General features: G+C 38.5%; 1 protein-coding gene across 1 annotated transcript in view; it reads left to right on the forward strand.

The window, feature by feature from the left end:
• Positions 1-357: 357 nt before the first annotated feature.
• Rab3c (RAB3C, member RAS oncogene family) overlaps positions 358-25,952 on the forward strand; it is a 200,875-nt gene continuing 175,280 nt past the window's right edge. The window contains exons 1-2 of the mRNA XM_028784282.1: positions 358-465; positions 16,994-17,221. Coding sequence (XP_028640115.1) covers positions 442-465; positions 16,994-17,221 — 252 coding nt within the window. The 5' untranslated portion in view covers positions 358-441. The remainder of the gene's footprint in view (positions 466-16,993; positions 17,222-25,952) is intronic.

The raw sequence follows: 25,952 nt of genomic DNA on the forward strand, positions 1-25,952 counted from the left end.
TGGCTTCCAAAAGCAATCCTGTGAAAAGAAAGTCCTTGTTAGGGTTGAACTGGTATTATTTTTGATAGTGCTCTTTGAGGGAATGGTAAGCTGAAAAGGATAACAACCGAGTAAATCGAAAGAAGGGAGGTTTCCACCGCCCAGTGCCGCTGGAGGGGCTAGCCCGAGGGAAACCTGCTGGGTCTCTGGGAGTTGTAGTTCACAATTTTCCCATGTGAGCAGTTGCCTCTTAAGATTAGACTACAACTCCCAGAAGCTCACGGGGTTCATGGCCAGAACGCTCGTGCGGAGTCAGGAGCGGACAGCTCCGGTGCTGATGTTGGATCGGGCTACAGAGCCCCAGGCTTGCAGAGTGTTGCAGGGAGCGCGCAGGCTGTGCACGCTTGACCCGGCTCCCGCACCAGCGCTGTCCTAGCCAGAGAGAAAGGACATTTGCCTACAATGAGACACGAGGCGCCCATGCAGGTGGGTCTACAAAGAAAGAATGGTCTCGGAGAAACTGAGAGGGTTTCTCCAGTCGCTCAGGGGACTTGATGAAAGATAGATAGGGTCGTTCATTTTTCTTTCCGTGGTCCCTAAGGAGGCTGAGTGTGGAAAATGAAAACCCGAGGTAACAAAGTGAGGACAGCCCATCTCTTATTGGCTTTGATGGTCTTGGCTTCTGGATTAGTGATAGCGGTGTGAACTGGAGAATTTTCAGTCACATGAATTTACTGAGAGTTCTCCATCGGGACTGGGTAGAGCGAATTCAGCGTGGTTAAAGACATTAAGAAAGAAAAGTCAGTGCCAGTATCCCCCAAAGTCGTCTAAAGAATGAGTGAAGGAAAGAAAGAAAGAGAGAAAGGAAGGAAGAAAGGAAAAGAAAAAGATAAAGAGATTAGAGTCTTAGTATCAGAGATAAAGAGCAAAAACATTTACAGTTATCTCAGAGCTATGCCATCCTTGATCTATGTCTAATTAACTGGCTGGATCAGTTTCGAGGACCCTCTTCCCCAACAATCCTGCGGTGAGGTGGCCATTCACTGTACCACCGGATTCCACATTTTAATCACACATCCTTCGGGTTTACTTCCTTCAGAAATGAAAAGTCACCTAAGTTATGCTTTTAAGTAAAGACTAGTTTTGTTTCTCCTCCCTATGTACAACTGGTTAGAGCTAAACATAAGTCTATGTTTATTGACCAAGATAAATGGTCCCATTGCATAACAGAAGGGCGTTTTATGAATGGGATGAGAAGATAAGAAAGCGATCCATTTGGAATGTGTTGCTTCCCTTCAGAATCCACCTCTGTTGGCAAACTCAGCAACATAAATATTTGACTATCCAGTCTCAAACGTTTCCCGTGGTTTCCTCATGAGTCAAGGACTGCTTTCATCTGCTTTCATTTACTTTTAATTAATTTTATGAGTTTTATGTATATATTAAGGAATCCTAACTGGATGGTTAAATGAAAACACTATAGAATTTAATTGTTTTCTGGAGTATTATATAATGGAAGACCTCAAATTACATTAAGAGTTATTGAAAAATTGATTTGGGGCTGGGAATAGTGGGCCCTTTGTGTGACATCGGATATTTCTGTTTGTGAGTTAGCTTTTTATTATACCACCTTGTGCAAAACGAGTGTGGACAGACAATAAAGACTGTTGCAATCAAGGTCTATTAGCTTATGGTAATTTCCCATTCTGGAGGTGTTTGCTAAGACCCAACTAGCTCAATTAATAATATTTGATGATAAGTATATATTAGCAGTTGTCTTAAAAATTGGGTTGCCATACTTCACTGTGCAGATTTATATCAAAATACCATGTTATGACCCCTAAATTGATGGTTTTCCATTTTTTAAAAAAATGAAAAAGAATTATGTACATTAGAATTTAAAGTTGATGCTCTAAAATCTTTCAGTCAAATGACAAATAAGATTCCTACTGTATGTTGATACTATTTTTATGTGTTGCTTAGACTGCTCAGAAAGGTAATTAAATATAACAGAACTGTATGGAGTTAGTGCTTTAGAACATATTTTAAATTATCATGTGTATGTCCACTAGATATATACTAGGTATTGTCAAAGGTGTATTTCAATGAAAACTCTAATGGCAAATTAATGTAAAAATTAGGTAACATCGAATTAATTTTCTGATTAGATACAGGTGCTTTCATATTTATGGTATGTTTTAATTCACCAAATTATGTCTTTGGAATTTAATATATAACATCCCCAAAGCTATTGTGATTATGTTAGACTTGTGAAAAGTGGACTTAATCCAAGAACACACAATTCATTTTAATAGATTCTTGCTATAGTGACTTCTATCATTTTCATATTTTTAAAATTATGTAATAACTCAGAGGATAAATGTAACTAAGGATTTTCTTAAGCAGCAATTACTCTTTCAGGATCCATTTTTCTAAGCTAGAATCATATTTCATGTAATGTTGACACACAAGGATGCAACATGAGAAGTACTGGATATTACCTTATTCCTTTTAAAGAATAAGCTATCCCATCATTCTAAACATTATATTTCTTAACTTACATTTACAAAGGATGAGTCATGAGGCAAGGTTCATTTTATACTTCCCTTATTTGAGAGTTTTTCTCCTTTTTTGGAGTGTTTAGTTCAGCTGCTGATATGAAATAAAGTGAGCTTTTAGTTTATTAGCTAACTTCCTAAATATTATGTTTTTCTGAAATAAAGCTATTTGAAAAAATACACAATGTCCATTATAAAGCATTTGATGTTCTTATATAAATGGCTTTGTGTTCAGTCCATTGTATTTTCTTTGATACGTAAATATTTTCTACAGAACGTTTTTCCCTCAAGTTCTAGAAAATAAAGCAATACTTGTTTCTTGAAGTGACTGCTACAATGATGTATAATGATAGCCTCGGATACTGTGTTTTCTTTCTAAATAGATAATCAAGGACAGCACTTGGCAAATATGATGACTTTTATTAATATGGGAGGTGGTCGTTTAAATCTTCTCCCTCAACATATCAATAACTCCTAGGAGCCAAATGAAACAGAGAACAGTAGGCCTCGTGATTGAGGGCAAGACTTTGTGAACAACTTTAATACAGGAGCCAACTGAAAAATTGGCTTTTCAGTGCTTGCCTGTGCCAACCTCTGTGCTCTGCATTATAATGCCACTTGTATGTATGTACAAAACCCTCAAATGCATTATATATGTGAACAAAAATATTTATAAATCAGTTTTAAAATTCTACAGTTTACCATTACCAACTTGAAAGTAAGATTAACAGAGCTTATGAAGATTAAATAACTTCTCTAATATGGAAGAGTTAAAATTCTTCCAGATCTTTCTGTCAAAAAAATCTCTTGTCATTCCTCCTATTACTTTCATATTATTCCTCCTATTATCCCTTATCTCCTGAAGGGATAAATGTGTGATGTAAAGAATGAGGACACGATGGATAAATGCTGCTCACTCATTTGTTTGGGAAGAACGAAAAATATATTGGCTCTATTTTGTGTTTCTAAAATAAGCTTGTACGAACTAAACTAAATATTTGAGAAGGGCCACTGTGTTATAGGTGTTTTGCTGTCTATCTTCTTCGTTATTTTTTTAGTCTCATACGGGACTAAAGTGGAATCCATTTGTCTTTCACATTTAGCATTTAATTCTAGGTTTATCTGATAAAAGCAGAGCCATCATATTAAAAAAGGAACTTCAAACAAAACGATGTCCTGAAGCAATGGGACAACCTGGAAAGAACTGGCTCTAGATAAGCAGAAGTGAGAAAAGAATATAGACATGGATCAAAGATGACTCTGAGGTGGAAACAGTAAGGTAGATGGCCAATACAGGCCTGCTATGCATAAACCAAGTGATAGACAGTTGAGGTCTAAGTATTACTGTTGCGTTGGCTATGGAAAGGTTTTGATATTCCTGCACTTTATTATCCATGAATGCCTCACTATTTTCATCCTCTGCAACTATCCATCTCCTTTGTGCAATGGACACTTAGTCCTTCTCTTTTACAAACACCAAGATTTGTGGCTGATGTGGGGGAGACGGTCTTCCCTATTTCTTTTCGGCTTGTTGCTTAGGTATCATACTTAGAAAAATAGGAAGCAAAGACAACTTAAACAGCAAATGGCCTTTGATGCCACATGGATAGGTTTCCATCTTTACTCTTTAAAAGTTCAGTAACTTTTGGATTCATTATGAATTCACTTCTCAGGTGAGGAGTGAGAACTGCAGTAATCTACGGGCAAAGAAAGAAGTGTTTACAAGGAAGCTTGATAGGATATCTATTTAGCAAAATAGTAGCAGAATCACTCCTAGAGCTCCCCAAGTGCAGGTTCTTGGCCAGATATACAGTACTAGCCTTGAATTCCCTCCAATGGACTAAGTCTTAAAGCCAATAATAAAAAGCAATTGGTTACGTTTATAACATTCACACCATTATTGCATTCATAGGTGTATCTTGCCAGACCAGAATTGTGGTTTGTAGGATTCACAGATTTAGAGATTGATGATGACTTTCCTTCTCCTGTAGTCTGAATACCATCTTCCAGTATAGTGAGAGCCAGCAAGCAGGGGGAAGCTGTCAATCAGGATTAGCTTGGGTTATCTAAGTCCTTATAAAATCGTGGTGTCTTCAGCAACAATTGTCTTATCATCAAGTTCTTATGGATATGGAAGAGCAATGCCAATACTCTGCATTGGTTTTTGGAGCCCCTGGAACTGGCCACATGACCAGTTATTTGAAGGGATGTGTCACATACCTTGGGAATGACCAAGATATGTAACCCAGAGACTTGAAATTGAAACAACTCAGCTTTCCAGTGCTGGGGTTGTAGACCATACTCTTGGCTTTGCTTGTCATTCTTCCTGGATAGTTCCCAGTGTTATTGATGTTTACTAAGAACAGCCTTTGGTCTTTTCTCTTATTTTGTATTTTACTGATTTTGGCTTAAAAAAATAAACTCACATTTCTTATATTAGTAGACACTTAGTTAACATCACTAGTAGATTATTAACATCTAACCTGATGTTAGAGTTAACATTACTGAGCTTGATTATTTCTTTTCTGCTAACACATATAATGATTAAAATGATAAAAAATCCCTCTACAGATTGCTATGAACAGACTTACAGGTTTCTAAACACGTTGTTTGGTTGTATATCATTTCAAACTCTGCTCATTTCCTTAGAGTGTTTTGACGACAGGTTGGTATATCCAGATCTTACATTAATATTGACAACTCATTAAATTATAGTTATATGTCATGTAGAGGACATTTTTAAGGAATGCAGTCTTTTGAAAGAATTCAGCTTATTTTTAGATCAGAAATGAGATATAACTTGAGCATTCTGTCTGTCTTTACGTGAGCTGTAGTTGTGAAGTGTAGTGTCTAAATGCCAATTTTGTCATCCGTAGTGTCATGAAGATCTTACATGTCCTTATTGACTTTGAACATACTTATCATATCGATTCCTGAGAAATACAAACAAAGTAATCTTTCTCTCCTTTTTGGTTTTGGTTTCAGTTTTCATGTATTCTGAACCTTTGTTAATAAATATACAAACATTTATAACTGTTGTATCTTCCTGAAGAATTTCTCTATTTATTCCTGTCCTATATCCTTCTTTATTTCTGGTAATACTCCTTATTACTGTATATTATCAATACAGGTTTGCTCTAATGATATTTTATGTTAGGCATGTAGTTTGCAGCTTTCATGGCTTTATGCTTACAATATGAATCTTGGGATCAATGTATATTTGGACTTCACATCTGTACCCAGTCTGATAGTGTATTATCTGTCTCTTATTATCATTTGATTCATTTTATATATTATGATGATTGGATTTAAACCAATCATTTTGATATTTGTTGTTTACTTATTCTTGTTTTGTTTTTTCTTTTATTTCCCAGCTACTCCTTTCCTATCTTCATCTTACTTGAATATTTTTAGGTATTTCAATTCCTTTGCATGTTTTTAATGCATTACTTTGCATTTTTTAGTCTTTATTAAAAGGACTACATAATATACAACTAAACAACCTGCCTAGACTTCATATTATAATACTCCATGTACTGTATAGTGAATTTGAAATGAGATAATTTCATATCTATTTCACTTGCACTTATAATTTTAGCTTTAAACGTGATGTGTAGTTTTTCATTAAACACACACAAACACACACACCACATTCCTGATACCTATTTGCCATGTCTAATAACTTAGTTTTTATATGATATCATTTATCATTTTCTTACATTTTTCTTTAGCCTTATGTATAATATAGCCTTTTGTCAGCACATTCACTCTTGGCTTTGTTTCTCTCTTTCTTTCTTCTTCCTTTTCTTCTTTCTTTCCTTCCTTCCTTCCTTCCTTCCTTCCTTCCTTCCTTCCTTCCTTCTTTCTTCCTTCCTTTCTTTCTTTCTTTCTTTCTTCATTTCTTTCTATCTTTTTTTTTTTTTTGGTAAATTTTGCCTTGAACTTAGACTAGGACTTTTTAATTCCTCTGAGATTTTCAGCATGCTATTTCTTTGTCCACTGGCTTTTGTAGAATCATCTACTCTTCATATATTGTGCCTTACTTCATATATGTCATTTTTGTTTGCTTTGAATATATTTCTACTTATCTTTGTCATACGTATTTTCCTTTGTAGTTTGTCAAATTAGAAGGTAGAACTGACCTTCTCCCACATGAACACTTACATATTCCAATGAATTAAAAACTATTTAGTCATTATATCATCAACTATATTCCTATACCATCGTTCTCCACCTTTCCCTTTAAGGCTTCAGTTACATGGAAGTTAGAGTTCTGATACTGACCCAGCAACTACAGGCACTCTGCTTATTTTAGTTTTCATGTTTTCTTTGTTACACTTTGTTTTCTAGTGATTCACTTTCAAGTTTAGTGACTCTTCTGTGATGTACAGTGTTTTGTTAACTCAAACCCAGGGGTCATCCATTTCAGTCATTGTACTCTTCCATTTAGGCTCACAATTGGCTCCATTTAGACTAGAAACAGGTTATGTTACAAACTAAAGATAAATGAGCATTCTTGGGTTGAGAGATTAGAGTATTAGAAGAGTTTAATGAGGCTCATTTGTAGCATTGTTCAGCAAAGCTAAGAAGAAATGTGATGATCTGAGCTTCTTATAATAAAAAGGTATAGAAATTAAACCATAGCCCTAACACTTTGATTATACTTCATGAATTTTGAGTGTGAATATTAATGTTTGCATTTCAGCATTTCTGTTTTACTATTTCTCTATTGATTCATGGCTTTTTTGTTGCTGTACTTCTTATATCTTAAAATAGAAATTGTAGGCTTCAAGGTCCTTATAAAATTTCAGCAAGGTATGTAATTCTAAAACAAAATTAAAATGTCATTTCTTTTGCTAAATAATATTTTCTTTAATAGCTTCCTCTCTATAGACAAAGAAAGCTTTATGCAATGTTGATATAGCTCATAATGGTTTGAAGTGTCATGTTGATTTCAATGAGATCATGAAACACACACACGCACACACACACAGTGAACAATCAAATCATAGAGGTGAATGACCATGTGTCCCAGCCTCTAGCAAATGCTGGAAAAGTCTAAGTCAGATAGAGTATAGTACTATGATATTAAAAAAAAAAGTATAATAGTTTGTATGTACTTGACCTCATGACAAAAGACTGGAACAATGACATTTACCTCCCATACCCTAGCTTTTCTTATCTCAAAACAAAATCATAATGTAACCTAAAGAGGGGCTGGAAGCCTTTTGTCTGTCTTCTGCTATTAGGTTAAATGTAGTCCATCAAAGATTCTTGTGTGACTTGTCATCTACCTGGTGGCCTTGATGCATATATGATCTTATCAACTTGAGAATCTTGTAATCTAAGCCAGAAGATAGATAATTTCTGTCCCAGTGGCCATAACCTGTAGAGCCTTAATGAGCTTAATGAAAAGCTATGTTGAGTACCAGTTGGCAAATAGTGATTCTCATATCATCCTAACTTATGATATTAGCATTAAAATATAGATATTCCTTGAAAGGTTGATTCAGTGAACACCTGTCTGAGAGGGACAACTGATCAAAAGGATGGCAGAGGCATGGTCGGGCTGGTGAACATGCATGCATAAATGTACACAGTGAGGTGTAGACTCATTGTTTATAGATACAGACTAGCATCTTTCAGGTGAGAAGCAGGGATATCTTCTTCAGTTAGGAACGCTACAATCTGGAAATGCAGGTACATTGACTATAGATTCCTCAAGGGTGGTCCAGATAGTTCTTTTTCTTAGAAATGTGTGGGCAACAAGGCTCTGACCTAATGAATGCCCAACACAAGTGCTGCCTTGATGAATGGAATAAGGGGAGATGTCCAGAACCAGAAGGAATAGGCATTCTTCCAGGGTGCCCCTGACTGTTTTAAAGTATTACAAGTGTGTAATGCCTTCAAGGTCCTTAAAGACTAAAGCTTGTTGGAAAACAATATATTAGAAATAAAATTTAGGCTTATTTTTCTCCAGCAAAAAGGTTTTCCAGAGGTTTTCCTTATATTGCATAGTGCTGACTGTATCTGTTCTGTTTTGCTTCCTATGATTTAAAGAAGACATACTCTTCTTACATGAAATATTTGTATTCATTTATTTATTCATTTATTTTGCCATCTCAAGTCAGACACTGGGTATCAGCTTTTAGGGCTTTTTAATAAAAGTGAGGTAAGGTTCTACAGTGTTATTTTGTTTAAAGGCTCCTGCTGAAAAAGCTTTGGCTACCTTCTACAGAGCTCAGTGGAATGCTTGCACATGCTCTGAGAATGTAGTAACAGATTCTTACTGGGTCAGCCCTTCCTACTCTGATAGTGCTTACAGTGGCTTAAAACACCAGTTCACAGAAGGTTCTGACTGTTACAAAGCATAGATAATTGAAGGAGAAGCCATTTCCCAGAATCAGCTTGTTTGCACAGGCTTGGCACTGTAGGATGCTGAACATTTTCTGACACACTCAGTGTTAAAATAGTGGCATGTCGCTGTCACCAGAAGGGGTAACTGGTCAAAACAGGAGCTCTTATGGACCTTTAGAATCATATTTCTGTGGTCCTAAGGAGCTTAGATTAAATGTCAATTTACTCAGCCTTCTTTTGTGCAGATGCCCGAGAACCATATGAGCCTGCCCTGGCCTCTGTATGAAGGCTTTCACAAATGGGTTTCATGTTGGACTGATCAAAAGAGCCATCCTGGGGGTCTTTGAGATGATCACTTCTTGGCCTCACCCTGAATACTTCAATTTTGCATATTTAGGGTTCATTTCCATACATCTGTTGACCTTGAATCTAGTGTAGCCTGTGAAGGTTTAAATTTATATCACAGAATAAAAATATATCAAAATATAAACATGTATTTGAGAACACTGCATTGGATACTGCTGCCAAGAAATGATAAGACACCTTATATGAATTCCATCTATAGCTACATGAAAAATTTTTATATTTCCTTTACATTTTGCTACTGAAAAGGGTTTTCATCTTTAAGAATTGACAACTGTGTATAGCAACTGTAAATATCAAAATTACTTGAGGAATTTATCTTTTTTAAATTTTTTATTCCTCCATCAAACCTGCATATCAGGAAGATAGTTCCCTGGCTCTTGGGAAGAATTTGGAGTTTGGAATCACAACATCTCTTTTGCTCCATGCCAACCATAACTGGAGTGACTAGTTATATACTGAGCTTGGTGGTGTAGCATCAAAACAAAACAAACAAACAACAACAAAAAAGAAAACAACCAACTAACCAAACAAACAAAAAAAGCCAACCCTGCTGCATGCCACAAAACCCTTGGATTATAGGTAACAATTGGTCATTAAGGTAATTGATCATATAGGTAACCATTGGTCATAATGAATCATGGTCATTAAGGCCATGCCACAACACAATATTGTCAAAATACATATTACATTAAAAGTGTATTTGGTCTAGGCAGTGAGGGCTCAGCACTCATGCTGAGACGTTGAGATATCTTACAAAATGTGGTTGCTTTCACTTGGCCTTCCTTTCTACAGCTTCAAAATTGGAATGATAATTTCTGCTACCGCAGGGAATATGCTCAGGTATCATTCTTGTCTTTACACAACAACCAAATTGACTAGACTTGCATTAGTCAGAGTTTTCTAGAGAAACAGAACTGATAGAATGAATGATTACACACACACACACACACACACACACACACACACACACACACACGTTAGTGTGGCTTATGGCTGTAATCTATCTAGTCCAACAATGGCTATCTACCAAAGGAAAACTCAAGAATCTAGTAGTTGTTCAGTCTACAAGGCTGAGTGTCTCAGCTGGTCTTTACTAGATACTGGAATTCCAAAGAAGTAGGCTCTAGTGCCAGTGAGGAAATGGACTTGTCATCAAGGCCAAAAGCAAGAAGCCAAAGAACAAATGCTTCCTTCTCTTTTGTCCTGTATATAGGCTGCCATGAGGAGGTGTGTCTCAGATTAAAGGTTTTTCTTCTGCCCTCAAGTAATAGAGATTTAAGGTGGGTCTTCCTACCTCAAATGACTCAATTAACTAAATATTACTCATAAGTGTGCCAAGCATCTTGGGATTTGTTAATTCCAGGGATTAGTCAAGTTGTCATCCAAAAATAATAAGAATTTGAAAAATCAAAATCTCTTTGTTCCACGAAAGAATTTCAGCAAACAGTGTCATCTGCTGTCTGTGGGACAAGATAGATAGTTGAACACAGAGAATCACATCTTCACAGAATGAAAACTGTCACACAAAACATTATGTAGGTGATGGTTTGGGGGAGGATCAAAACTACATCTAATAAACTGCTGGATGATCAGTGTCAACACATCCAAGAGCCAAATGCCAAAGGGTTCCCATCTTCAGTTGTGTGAACTTCACCTCAGAGTAAAGATCAGAGAAGGACATTCTCATGGTTCTAGCATTAGGAGGGGAAACAATCACCTTGAACTATACCAGTCTGTCTATAAAATGAGGATGCTATTGATGAAACCTTCTGGGCATGGTGAAAAGGTTATGTGTGAGCATGTGTGAAGCACATGGTACAGCGGGTCCTTCTGGGTAGTGCTGTTATCAATTGTGTGTTCTGTACATGAGCTATGGGCTATCAGTATCTATTCAAGAAATTATGTATAAGTAGAGAAAATGGAGGAATTAAAGAAAACTGTGAGAAAAGAACACAGTGATCCCTTAACATGAGTGGAGATTTGCATCCTTGAAATGTATGTCAGTTGGCAAGGTATCATAGACATTCTTCCAAGAGTCCTGTGGGAAATGCATTCTCTGCTTAGGTAAAGAGACAATGATTTCTGAAAGCTGCCACAGTTTCCCTAAGCTCTTTGCTTTAGAACCAGGGTAGGAGTTTAGTCTCCTATGTCTTAGCCATTTCCCATATACTAGAAAGTATCCTCTCAGCTCCATGCTGAGGTGTGAGCCTGGTATGGGTAATATCTTGCCACTTTTCAGCCAGATCCAAGTAGAGCAAACAGTAGAAGTCCCATGGATGAAGTACTGGCCAGAGACTGCAGAGCATCAAAAGTCTAACGCATTCCCAGAGACAGACTGGGAAAAAGATACATTTGTGCACAACGGAGAGCTTTCACTCTGAGGGACAGTACAGGATATAAATGGCATGTTTTTAGCAATTCTGTTAATATTCTTGACTTCATTTTTTAAAATCTTTTCCTTTATGTTGCCTGGAATAATAACATCATAGAGCTACTGATGTTAATTTTTTTAGTGATAATGATTGTGATATAAAACTACTCTGCTTCTTAGCTTTGAACATACAGGTTCCATCCTCAGATTCACCTTTCTAATTTCAAAGGTGAATTTAAAACAAAATGTACCATTCATTCATTCATCTTCCCATGTACCCCCAGGCCATTATCAGTAGTGGGAGGTAAACAATAACTTCAAGATGACTTCATTTTGTTTTTCTCACCATATCCATAAAATGTCTTAGGGTAGTTCAGAGGTTACAACTATGTGGGTAACTCTTTGAAAGTAATTTGATTTTCTCATTTGTTTTAAGATTTCAAATTTCAAAACTTTTGACCTAGGCTGTGGTTCTTTGTGGTGATAAGAAGTTGTTTGTTTGGTCTCTAGTTAGTAGGAATTGTGGGGATGCAAAACTGGGATTTATAATAGCACTTTAGTTTAGTGCATGATCCATTCTTTATCAAAGCATAGGACCTTAGGGAGATGGTGTAGTGTCCTCGTGAAGGCATCAGCTCTTAAGAGTACAAGATGAGCACCAAGCATTCTGTGCTCCATAGCGATGAACGGTGATGGCCTTATCCAAAGGTTTGTGTATTCAGTAGGTTGAAAAGTTCATTGTTCTTTGTGTACAAACTGATTCATCTTTTGATTATGGTCTTACTAAACTATGTTAGTGATAGAACTTAGATATATAACCAACTCTGAAAGGGGTAACCTTTGTTGAATGAAATGGCATTAAAATTATCAGATCATAATTGAAGTTTTAAATGAAGACAGCAGGGTACATTAAATGTAAAGGTTCACTGATAGTAAATTACCAAGTACAGTGGGAAGATAGTGAGACTAGTGATCATAACAGTCAACAACGTAACAGAAAAGGGTGCAGTGCACTTCAGGAGACTTTGCTGTGATGTGTGACGGATAGGATGTAATACTCTCATTGCACTGTGAACTGACCAAATAAAGACTGGGAACATTCCACTGATCTTGGGAGCCAGACACACAAGGGAGCCAGACAATCTGCAGAAACCTGTCAGTTTTAATCGAGCAGGATGTGTGGGATTTTTCAAGCGTGTCCTGGAGTAGGAAGAAGGGCAAAAGGAACTGAAATTATCAAGCATGTCTTAGTTAGGGTTTCCATTGCTGTGAGGAGACACCATGACCAAGGCAACTTTTGTAAGAACAATGTTTAATTGAGGCTGGCTTACTGGTTCAGAGGTTCAGTCCATTATCATGGCAGAAAGTATGGCAGCATCCAGGTAGGCATGGTCCAGGAGAAGCTAAGAGTTCTACATCTTCATCTTAAGGCTGCTAGGAGAAGACTGACTCCTGGGATCTAGAAGGAGAGTCTTAAAGCCCACCTTCACAGTGGCCAAGAAGGCCACCTCTAACAAGGCCATACCTCCAACAAGGCCACACCTCCAACAAGGCCACACCTCTAACAAGGCCATACCTCCAACAAGGCCACACCTCCAACAAGGCCACACCTCTAACAAGGCCATATCTCCAACAACACCATACCTACTCCAATAAGGCCATACCTCCTTACAGTGCTGCTCCCTGGGCCAAGCATATTCAAACCACCATAAGTAGGAAGAAGAAAAACACATAGAATGGATGCTCATTCGTTAGGTGCCTCAAGTTCCCTCAGGTGCAAAAGAAACTGACTCTTGATCCATAAGGCATCATCTAAAAACCCTGAGGTAGAGGCTATAAGGAGGTATGTTTCCACCTAAAACAAGGAAGAATTTCACAGTGTGTTGGAACTGTTCTGCAGTACAGCAGATTGTAGCAGTGGACCTACTGCATGCAGTGTGTGGTTAGGACACTACTCGAGATGTAAAGAGAGCACAGAAGTGTCTCATGGCATTGGTGGTGCACAGCCCTGTGCTGAAGGGTCTTTGTAACCCCATGATTCTTTCTTGTTTTTAAATGTCAAAATCAATGCTATCTGAGGCATTAGTAATTTATGTTTTATGAAAACTGAGTTGCTGTCTAGTAGGTAACTTACTGCCTATCCATATTTTTAAGTTTCGGTTCTATTCTCCCATTAAAATTTCTAGAACATCTACATAGCTTAGTATTTAGAAATGTCAGTAAATTCACATAGCGATTGTGGCTAAGCCCCAGTGACATTCAAATGCAGTTGCAGACTGAGCAAATGATTTTTTGTTCTTAGCAAGAGATTAAAGATGTCTCATTCTCATGTGGACATTTGTGATTTTGTATACTTTACTGATGATATAAACCGTGTGTGTGTGTGTGTGTGTGTGTGTGTGTGTGTGTGTGTGTGAGAGAGAGAGAGAGAGAGAGAGAGAGAGAGAGAGAGAAAGAATAATCTTTAAAGTAAATGGATTGGACTTTTTTATAATTAATTCCTCACTTGGGAAGCTGAGGCAGGAAGACTGACCCCTTGAAACCAGGGGTTTGAAGCCAGTCTGCAGTCTGTGTAACATACCGGTCTGTCTTTTTTTAAAAAAAGGAAAACAAAAGAAATGAAGGAAGAAGGAGAAGGAGAAAAGGAGGAGAAAGGAAAGGAAGGGATGGAAGGAAGAAATGAGAAAATAAAAGTATAAGAAAAAGTTTCCAAATATTTGCCAACAGGAGAATTCATCTGGATCTGCACAGTCCCCCAGGGCCACTGTTCTCATTCTGAATGCCTTTCCATCCTGTGGTTCACTTCCAACACACAACTACATTAGCTCTTGAACTTATAGCTGGTATTTCCTAGATAAATCTTATGTCCCCAACTAAATCCTCATAATTACATTTAAAACTCTCTATATTCATGATGCCTGTATTGCTTCAGTTTTTAGAACCAATAAAACTTTATTAACAGTGGTATCTTGCAAGGAAGGTGATGCTGTCTGTTTATGGGCCCAGGACTAACACAGTAGGAAACACTCCCTACAAATTTTCACCTTTCCCTGGATGTGCTGTTGTGATCACCTGGAAATACAAGAAATGCTTACATCTATATTAGTCTAAAGAATATGAAGTTCAATCAGAATTTTTGTCACCTTTAACTTCTGTGATACACAGAAATTCCCTTTGTGTTACTTTTATACAAATAATTACACTCTCCTGCACAGAGGAAATATGTGGAGAAGGGTAGTATGTTCTCTCAGTATCTCATTCCCTGCTTTCTGCTGTGACTTCCTCCTCAACTCTGTCTCTCCTGGCTTCAGGCAATTAACATCATCCTCAGTGTCTCAGATGAGCCCAAGTGCTATTTATTGTTTTGACAGTCTACCCACTACTGGAGCTTCTTTTGTACTTTCTTCTAGGATTATTCCATTTTCTGTTGCTGCCATAAAACACCTGGTGCTGGATACTTTAAAAAGAAACAGGGCATGTCAAGCACACATTTTAGAGGTTCAAGTACATGGTGTCAGCCTCTGTAGGCCCTCTAGGGATGGTCTTCTAGCTCTGTCACAGAATGCAGGATGGCATCATGATGTGAATACATGTAAGAGTCAGAAATAACTGATTGAGATAGGAAGCCAGAGAGATTCAAGGCCAAGTTTGTTGTTGTTGTTGTCGTTGTTGTAGAGACATGTTTTTGTGGAAATTAAGCAAGGTTCCTTGAGAGTTTGCATTATTCTCTTCTGAGAATAGTGTTCACAGTGACCTGTTTCATCCTGGGTTCCACCATTTAAAGTTCTTACCACCTCAGATGGAAAACCAACCTTCCATCGTAGGACCACCAAGCCATACTGAACTCATAGCATTTCTCAAGAGGAGATATAAAGAATATTATCCAGCTTTTATGGGAAGACAGACTGCCCAGCCTAGCATTTTCAGCAGAACTCAAAGCAAGAAGGCTGTTGTTTTGTATATAACTATCCAAATATATAACATTGGCTGCTGGGTATGTGTGGGGGTTTTCATGCTTGAAATGTAGCGAGTGTGATTTTTAAAAACTACATTTTAAATTCTGTTTAATTTTAGTATGGTTTAAATTGCCATATGTTCTTTGTGGCTAGCACATTGACTAACAGAACAATTGCCAAATAATTCATAGCGTCAGAAAGGTGCTGAAGCAAATGCTTCCTTTCTGTCCAGAGCCAGACTGGTACTTAGAAGTGATACAATACTGTTTTTATAGATAGTAAAATTATCAAGAAAACAAGGAAGAATAAACATCTACCTAAGGCATTTATACTTAACAACAAACTAATCTTGACTCTCTACCTAGTTACAGATCTAATTTACAGACGTATGTTTCCTATTATTTTCATGAGCATTCTGGGTAGGTACTGTATCCTATCACTTTTATTACATGTGAAAGGGGGAACTGTAGCATATCAATTAAAATAAGTCCACAAAATGTATTATGTTCATGTACATGTTCTTAGAGAGTAAAACAACTATACAATGAAGAAAATTAAAAATCAAAAAAGCTAAGTTCACAGAGATGGTACGTAACAGAATCAGTGCTTGAAACCAGCTAGGGTTCACCGTGCTCCTGTCAAGAAATGTCTCCCACATGCCCTATTGGAGTACTGTGCTTATTATATGGATGTCACTGGGAAATAGGGCAGAGGTCAGGTATGTGTTCCCTAGCACCAACTGCCTAGTTTTAGAAGTCTACATTTATTACTTCTGTCTGAATAAACTTGAGTGCATTATCTCATATTTCCAGTTTATATAAGGTACCTACCTCATATTTAGCCCTCATATGAAGGCTAAATAAATGAGCAATGCCTGGTACATTTGGAACCATACAAATTTATCATTATTATTTTTTTTAGTCTTAAGGACACTGGCATATAAGTTGGGATGCTGATTTGATACAAAGTTAGAAGATGAAATAGAAACGTGCTTAGAATTTATTTTTTCTAGGAAAGACTAATAATCACATTTTTGGAAGAGAAGCCAGCCCTGTTCAGTCAGTTTGGAGTCCCTCTAACTGAGATTACAAAGTTTCAGAGCCCTCATGCCCTGCAAATTCCTCATAGCTTTGCTTTTCATGTTTCTTTGAGAGATGATGCCTTTGGTGCCTTTGATTGCTTGTGAATGCTCAAGAGTGACAAGCACCAACACAGCTGGAAAGAGCTGTAAGATTTGCTATTCTGTTTTCCAGCTGGGAATTATTACCATGGATACCAGCATCAGAGGGGATTGGGGAGGGCTGTCTCCTTGCTTCCCGAGTCTCTGACATCTGTTTCTGGCAAGAGCAATAATGAGTCTGCTTCATATCAAATGGGAAACTGATCCAAACTCGCTTCCCCCACAGATGGCCTCTGCACAAGATGCCAGGTTTGGTCAGAAAGACTCTTCTGACCAGAACTTCGACTACATGTTCAAGTTGCTGATCATTGGCAATAGCAGTGTGGGCAAAACATCTTTCCTGTTCCGCTATGCTGATGACTCCTTTACATCTGCATTCGTCAGCACGGTCGGCATCGATTTCAAAGTAAAAACTGTGTTCAAAAATGAGAAGAGAATCAAACTTCAGATTTGGGTAAGTTACTTTGAACTGACATCATCCCTCACTCTGGGGGTGTTAGACATACAAGTCTGCAGGGGAAAAAAATTCTACTTTGTCAGGTCTCCATGGGGTCCTCAAGCTTTGATTCCTAGCCTTTTTGCTAGAGAACATTGTGTTTCAGAGAGTGAGGTGATGCTTTTGAAGATATGGGTACTGACATACTTATTGTCATATGATGCTGTTCAGCAGTCTTCAGAAGAGAAGAAATCCAAGCTCCTGTGCTTGGTGGTGGTGGTGAGCTCAATGAGTTTGGCTCTGCCTTGATCTGCGTGACCTTGAGAAAGTCTGTGAGTCTTTCTGTGGTTGGTTTTATGATATGTACTTAAACAGATAATACATGTATATCTGGTCTTTCAGGGCACAGGAGTCATCCTGACTTGGGCATTGCAAAAGGGAAGATGATAGAATATAGGGAAAAGTAGGGATACTTCCTAAGAAGTCCTTGGCCTAACTTTGATAGTAATCTTTTTATACTCAACAACCCTAGTGTTTCAGGTCTGAAATCCATGTTTGTATGTTCAAATAACAGAAATCACAAGAAACTAAATGCATAAAAGAAGGTTTCTCACAAAATTCTGAAATGGATGGCTAGATTTCTGACCATCCCAGTGCCTGAAGACCAACAGTTTCTTAACTAAACTGTTGGCATAAATTTAGAAAACTAAAGAGTAAGAAACAAGGAAAAATATATGTGAGTATCAGCCCCAAGTGAAGCGGTAACTAAGATTCTGGATTTCATCAGACAAAGTCTACATAGTAAATGTCTTATGAAGAGCCTGGTGTTTCTAAGTTCATAGATGGAATGGCTCACTAGTCGGTTTGGACCCCCTTCTGCCACTCAAATTGATTGAAGCAATAGATAAGTATTTCCCAGGAGGTGTTGTCTGCCTCCTTTGGAGGCAGCATCATTTGGTGTTGGTAGAGGGCTGATCTGCAGAGCTGCTGCCTCTTCAGTTAAATAGAGAAAGTTAAAGAGAGACAAATCCCAGACTATGGCATTTAGATCTTTAAAAAAAAATAGAACAACCCATATTAAAATGTTTATATAAGCTACATGAACTTTATCCATCTTAAAGGTCTTAGGGATAAAATTTAAAGATGCAAAGATGTTGGAATATACATGGGCATCTGTCTACCAGCAGATTATGACCATTTGACTTATGCTAAATCTGTAATCTTCTGGGTCTAACTGAAATTCATGTAAAAGGTTGGGGTAGTTCAGCTCCAGAGTTAGCATCTCCCCAAAGTCACTTTAGGGTGCAGTGTTTGTGTGTGGGGACATGGATAGGAACTTGCGTTTAGTCGATGGTCATACTCTCAGTGCATGTAGACAAAAAGATGGAATCCATGGCTTCACATTCAGGGCCTGTTTCTTTCTCTAGCTTCTTAGCCTTGGGCAATCAAAGTCATAGAATAAGTTTTTTGTTCAAGATTAAGAATGGTCTCTTGACTCCCAGGGGCTTTGGTGGATTGAAAACACTAAGTTATTCTAGTAACCATATGTCTCTTAACATCATATTAGTATATTTTCTGCTCATCAGAAAGAGCAGCCGTTTTCCAGGCAGATACTCCCAACTTTCTTTTTCTTCTTTGTCCTTTAGAGATATTAAAAATAATCTTTGTAGACAGTACACTAGCATGGCATGTTAGATTGCCCTTGTGGTCATTACTGGTTTCGTAAATCTAGGCTGCTGACATATTTATTTGTTGAGATATAACATTATCTGCCCTTAATACAAAGCTGATATATCTCAAAAAATAAAGATGATTATTTTTATACTTACGTGGGTATTTTTCTTAAAATAGTGCTGCTTCTAGGCCAGAGCTAACTCACTGCCTGTTCTTGGAAACTAAGGCTTGGCACCTTCTGTGTTTTCTTACTTTGGGGTGATGCTGTACCACATGGAGCTTGCAGAGCCCAGCTCAGGTTCTGCAGCCCCTCCTGCTCTCTCTAGCCTTTTCACGAGTCCCAATTTCTGTGACCTCTGTGTAGCCTCTGAAGATGTTCTTCTCAGACTCATCCTGGATTCCAGAAGATCTGTCACTATTTGTGAAGCTGCTCCTCCCAGGCAGCCCACTATCCTACCTCATTTCATTTTATTAACTCATTCTAGAGACACCCACACCCTCCAAACCAGCCACCTCAAAACTCTTAACCATTCTTCTCCTTATTTTTGATACTAGTTTAACTTTCATTTATAGTTTTGCAATTAAAACATAATCTTGTTTGCCATGGGGAACACACCTGGGGAGACAATGGCAGTAAGATTGTGAGTTTGAGGCCATCTTAACCTACAAAGTAATATTGTATGTCTCTTTAGAAGAAAGAAAAATCACAAAACACTATAACTCTCAAATCTACCCAAGTCAACCAACTAACAAAAGCACCACCCCATTTCTTCTTGTTTGGCTATACTGGGGGCTTTCAAGGCACTTCTGCTTTTAGGGTTGTGAAACTTAGTTTTACACAGATTTAGCATCTGGTATACTGAATAGGAAATATTCAGAAGTACTACAGATAGATTTTGTGCTTTTGAAGGTGCACTATAGAGAATTTAAGACACATACAGAAATGAAACACCTCTTTAAGCAAACACTGCACAGGGTAAATATTATAAATATCAGTTCTTGGGTAAGAAGTGTTCGTGTCCACATTCTCTAGTCTTCTGGTGATCCCACGTCATGTTTATTATCTTTTCTCGGAATCTGAAAATGCCATATGCTAAATAGCTACCTCAGGGTCACACATGGGGAGTACCTCAGGTTTGGTTTGTCAACTTCTACTGTTGTACTTACTGAACCTCTTGCTGTGGTAGACTTTCCTGAAGATGACAGTGATAATCCCGGACCACACATCTTGGTATACTGAAGATACTAGGGAGGAGTTTCATTGTCCTATTGGGTTGAGGTTTCGGAGAGAAGTTATAATAAGGAGTAACATGATCTACACTTCCATATACATATTCCTATGATGACTTCAGGGATTCCTGTTCTATGCTCTAAAAGCAAAGGAAAATATTGCATTATATATAGCTATTGCTGCTTAGCAACACTGAGAATTTATTTGTGACTATATTTAACAGTGATGAGTTGACATATCTTGGTGGTTTAAAAACAATTTACTGCCCTTCACAGCCTATTTTGGGCACTTATGTTAATATTTAACTAATTACTAAGACATAAAAAAAACTAACACTTATCTCACCCTAGTACATATTTCAAGCAAAAGAAAGGAAGGAGTTTCACAGTCTGGGAGCCATTGACGATCTGTCCACTGCACTACACCCTTTATCAAGACAGGCTGAAGAGACTATGGTCCTATGAGGTACTGAAAAATACCCTGGGGTGTTCAGATAGTGGGGTGGCCATCCAGAGGTAAAGACAGTACACACTGGACAAGGGCACCAGCCAAGGCCAAGTGAGGCTTCTCTTCGGTGAAACCTCTATCAGTATTCAATTTCCCATAAAGATACCTAGTTAGGAAACAAGATAGAGAGAAGTTAAGCAATTATAGTTCATGCCAGAGCAGAACCTTAAGTCTGCATTTGGGACTTGAACCAGTTTGACTTTTACTATGTTGCATTCACATTCAACATAAGGGCTTAACTCTGACAACACTGACAAACTTCATAGCTGATTATAAGTGAAATGTACTAGAATCAGACATATCAAAGGAGGCCAGATTTCAGGTAATATTTCTACGTCAAGAGGGCAGAGACTCTGTGAGAAGAGGCAGAGGAAAGCCTCATGCTTTTTCACTGTGGTTGCTTGCTCTCTCCACAACCTGCCTGCTGGATTGTCAACAGCTGACCATTTTTATTTTAGGCTTTAAATAAAGGCTATGAGAAACATTGTTCCTGGACATTTTATACCTCTACTCCACGGAACTTACCACTTTGAATATACTTGTCATCCTTCAGTTCTATCTTCCTTACACATTTTAGATATATTAGCATATTTAAGAATCACTTTATTCTTAATCACATTAACCTTTCTAATTGCAGTTTCATTTAAATATCCTTTTTATGAGTCTCAAGTTTAAAAGAAACAACATTTTAGAGATTACAAATGTTTAAGTTGGCTCTCTCTCTTCTTAGCATATGCTTAATGTGACAGAATAAACTATGGATGTACTTATGGTATTTTGGTTAAGTTTGTAAAGGAGTATCTGGGGTGAGATATGGGAAAGGGGAAAGATGAAAAAGTGTGTGGTATTGATAACTGAGAAAGCCATAACCCATGCTCATTTTCAGGGTCTAGAAATAAGTCAGACACTCAGAGCAATGTTTGTAAGCTGAAGATGTTGGGAGGTTTTGAAATTAGACATCAAGGTAGCCACACTCTGACAGTGGGGTCTCGTGAACAAAGCACAGCTCCATCTCATTCTGTCTAATTGCTCAAGGCCACAACTCACACCTGACTCTAATGGAAGACTAATTGCTGAGCTAGAGAATACGGTTCCCACACAGGAAGGGACAGGTTGGGAGACAGGGTTACTATTTCCTTTAAACCTACAGCAAGCATTCATGATTTCCATTCTTCTTGGCATTCTCAGTGTTCCCAACTCTGGCAAGGTTTTGTTTGTTTGTTTTGGTTGGTTGCTTTGTTTGTTTGGGTTGGGTTGAATTGGCATTTGTTTGTATTTTTTTCTCCCTTGAGCCCTTTCCCTCTCTATATTTGTATTATTTTGAATGAAGAATGTCTTTCATAGATATTTGAACTCTTGCACCCTAGTTGGTGGCAATATGGGGAGATTATGGAATATTTAGAATGTGGGGACTTGTTGGAGAAAGTGCTCAGGGTGGCCTTGAGAGGTTTAAGTTTGCTTCAGTTCCAGTTTATTCTGTATGCTCTCTGCACTCATTTGAAGATGTTTCCATATCCATACTCTAGCTGCCTCTTGACATTATGGACTCCTTCCTCCTGAAACCATAAGCCAAAAATAACTCTTCCAGAACTCTGCTTTTTTATAACAGTATTTTATCATTTCAGGAAAAAGCAAACTAGAATGCTATTTATGATCTCTGGACTTCTGTGAGTTACTGGCAAACACGCTTTGAGTGTTTGGATATTAGGCTACCCTCCAGAGCTAGAGCTAAAGACAGTAAAAACTGGCCCAAGGAACCTTGAGGGAAGCTTCTTTCCAGCTAGACCTCTATGTTATCACCTGGTGCTCTTGCTCAGATATAGTCTGTTTCCAGAGAGGTTGACATTACTATTACAAAGGTACTGCTGTTCAGCAAGCAACAAAAAGATTGGCATTCGTAAATTGTTTTATAAACTAGTAAGTGTTCTGGAGTTTATGGAGGAGATGGTGCAGATCCATTGAGAAAAGGATGGTGGTACTTCTTCCTACTAGAGGTCAGGGAAAATGACATTGTAAAACATGTTTTGTTTATTTATTTATTTATTTATTTATCTTTGTTTTTTGAGACAGGGTTTCTCTGTGTAGCCCTGGCTGTTCTGGAACTCACTCTGTAGACCAGGCTGGCCTTGAACTCAGAAATCCACCTGCCTCTGCCTCCCAAATGCTGGGATTAAAGGCATGCACCACCACTGCCAGGCCAGTGTTTTGTTATTTAAATGTGACGAGGTCAGCAGAGAAGATGGCTCTGCATCTGAAGACATAGTTTGTTGTATCCAATGATCACAAGACAATGGCACTTGGTTTCTGGGAGGGAGAAGCAGGTGCATCCATATACTTTAAAAATTATCATATAGTCATGAGGAGGAGGATGGCAAGCTGTGGACAAGAACCCCTCACTCAAACAGGCAGTGGTGGTGCATGCCTTTAATTCCAGCACTTGGGAAGCAGAGGCAGGCTGGTTTCTGAGTTCGAGGCCAGCCTGATCTACAGAGTGAGTTCCAGCACAGCCAGGGCTATACAGAGAAACCCTCTCTCAACAACCCCCCCCCAAAAAAAAGAGTTCTACAAAAAAAATGTACGAGAAAGGAAGTTAAATAGTATCTAGAGTGGCTGGTTAGGATTGTGCCTGAATTCTCTGAGGTAATCCTAATGGTCTGGCTGACAGGGCACATGAATAGAGTCTGGGATTCACATAGAGAAGGTCTATACTGGTTGGCTTGCAGTTTTAAAGCTTTCATCAGTAAGTTCTTGCTTCAGGGTTGACTGACTTAGAGAAGAGCAGCCCCTCTGGGCTGAGTGGGGCCTCAGAATGAAAGGGAAATGAACAATAGACACGGGTAACACAGAGGAAGGTTTCTATTCTGACAAAGGATGGAATTGTGAATAGTCACACCCAGCCTCCATATATTTTTGGGTCTCAGTGTTTGTAGACCTGGAATGCTAATTCAAAAAAAAAAGATACTGCAAACTGTTGAGCAAACTGATATTGATATTCACTTATACTAAAAGCATTACTGCTAGCAACATTTTTGGGCCCAGTACTGATCACTGAACTATACAGTAAAACACACACATGCAGGCGCGCGCACACACACACATACACACATACACACACACACACACACACACACACACACACACACCTACCTTAGAATTACTTAATAACACAGGCTTTTGTTTTGAATTTATGTCCTAGACTGAAACTCCTTGGGACATCTAACATTAGATCTTGCATATCTAAATCCCCAATGACTACTTTTCTAAACTGCGTAATTGCTTATTATCTTTCTTACTTGTTCCAAGAAATTTATAGTTTTGGGGGGAGGGGGGAATCAGTTGTTTTGCTTGGAATTTGCCATCTGAACAAGAGCACCTTGTGGATTATCTGTTTTGCACAGGTGTATGCACAGCAGAAGGAACTGGAACACATTCTAGTGGCTCCATCCTTTGCTACTACTGGGGAGCATGCATGCCATCAGGAGTGTGTGCAGGAAAAAGCGTGTGCAAGGGAGAGTGGGCACCTGTGCAACAATAGACCTGCCCCTGGCAATTCATTCAATGCTCATTTACTCCAGTCTTTCTCCTCATCAATTTGAGGCTGGTCTTAGAGTCTTCGAGTTTATTTTAAGGAGCAAACACACTCTGCCTAGACGAGGTCCGTAGGAAAATGGCAAACACTGGTGACAGCTGCCAGGGCCATCCATGCTGCTGTCATTTGTCTGCTCCTCTCCCCATCATGTTGCTTTTAACTTAACACTTGCTTTTCCTCAGAGGCTGAGAGAGGCCAGCTTTCATTTTTCTCCGGAGAGGAGGCTGATGTTGTGTGTGACATGTCAAGATGCATGAAACCGTTCACTCTGTTGGTGGTTGAAAGCAACATCCCTGTACCCCACTGTGTTGAAACCAATTTCCAGCTCTGACAAGATACAGACAGTGACAAGGTTTCTGTTCTGCCCTAATCATGTCTGCCTGCTACATGGAAAACAACTGAGGTAGAAATGATACCCTGGTGTGATCAGTAACTCTTTTTGGCAATGGAGATGGAATGGCAATGGAGATAGAATGACCCAATGAAGGGCAACAGTAGGGATTCTGGAGTTTATTGATCCAGGTTCTAAATTCTTCTTAATTCTCAGCAACTGGGTGACTTCAAGTCCCGGATTCTCTTTGTTTCCACTTTGTTTGTGAAATGGTGTGGCACATACACAGCCCTCAGGTGCCAAATGTCTCAGCCCATAAATATTTGTGCTTACTTTAATCTACACATTAAATACATATTCAATAGATGTCACTGTGCTTCATTACTAAAAGCTGTATAACTCCATTGAAATGTGTGTAGGTTATTTAGAAATTTTATGTTACCAGATGCTTGTTGAGTGCCTACAGTGGACCACAGGAGGTTCTAAGATACAGTACTGAAGGGTGCCCAGGAGCCATGACAGAGGTCAACCATCTGACCTGGCTGTAGATATTATCTGATGCTATGCAGTGCAGGCAATGTGCCTGACCTAGTCTTGGAGATTCTGAGAACCTTTACTGTGGCTATCCGTACCTGACATGACAACCGAGAAGTGAAACAAAAAAGAATTGTTTGTTCATTCATTAATTCAGTGGCATTTATTCTGTGCTTAAATGCCTTTATAATAGGTGCTTGAGAAGGAACTTGGAACTGAAGCTAAATACACAAAAATATCAATTATGGTAAATACTAAGGGAGAAATGGAGCTCTGTGATAATTGGAAAAACACAGTGGGGGGCAGAGCCTTTGGGTAATTTCATAGGAGATGGAGTGTTTATATGAAAAGTGTTCCTATGCTGGGGCCTGGAGGTATTTAGAGCAGGGCTAAGCTTTCAGTCTGAAAGAAGGGAGAACATTTGATTTTGTTTTTCTACCATAGTTTCATGTAGCATACTCATGTCTACTTCTGATCTATCAAATTCTGACTTCCTTTGATTTTGCGCTCCATCTGAGCAACAGTGGGTTTACATGCCTGAAATATGAGGCTTGGACAATTTGTTGACACTCACTAAGAAAAAAAAAAGGATACACACACCTATGGTTTGAACAAATTTCAGGAAGTAAATGGACAGGTGGTTGCATTGCTGGGTTGTTAGAAGAGACCTAGAACCTAATCGTCAACCGTCATGATCACTCAGCCCTGTATTCGTTTGTGGAAACCTTTTCTGCCTGCCTATGGGGACTGAAGAATGTATGTGAGTGGTGAGAAGCAGATACAGTCTGTCCAAGATGCATACAGTGTGAGACACGTGAGCCAAGGGGTAGAGACAAGAGGATTCTGGCAGGAGGCTGGACCCTAGGCCTCTGTGTAGCCTCGG

This window comes from Grammomys surdaster, unplaced genomic scaffold (genome assembly GCF_004785775.1).
Source record: "Grammomys surdaster isolate TR1022 unplaced genomic scaffold, NIH_TR_1.0 99, whole genome shotgun sequence".
In the NCBI taxonomy this organism is placed as follows: domain Eukaryota; kingdom Metazoa; phylum Chordata; class Mammalia; order Rodentia; family Muridae; genus Grammomys; species Grammomys surdaster.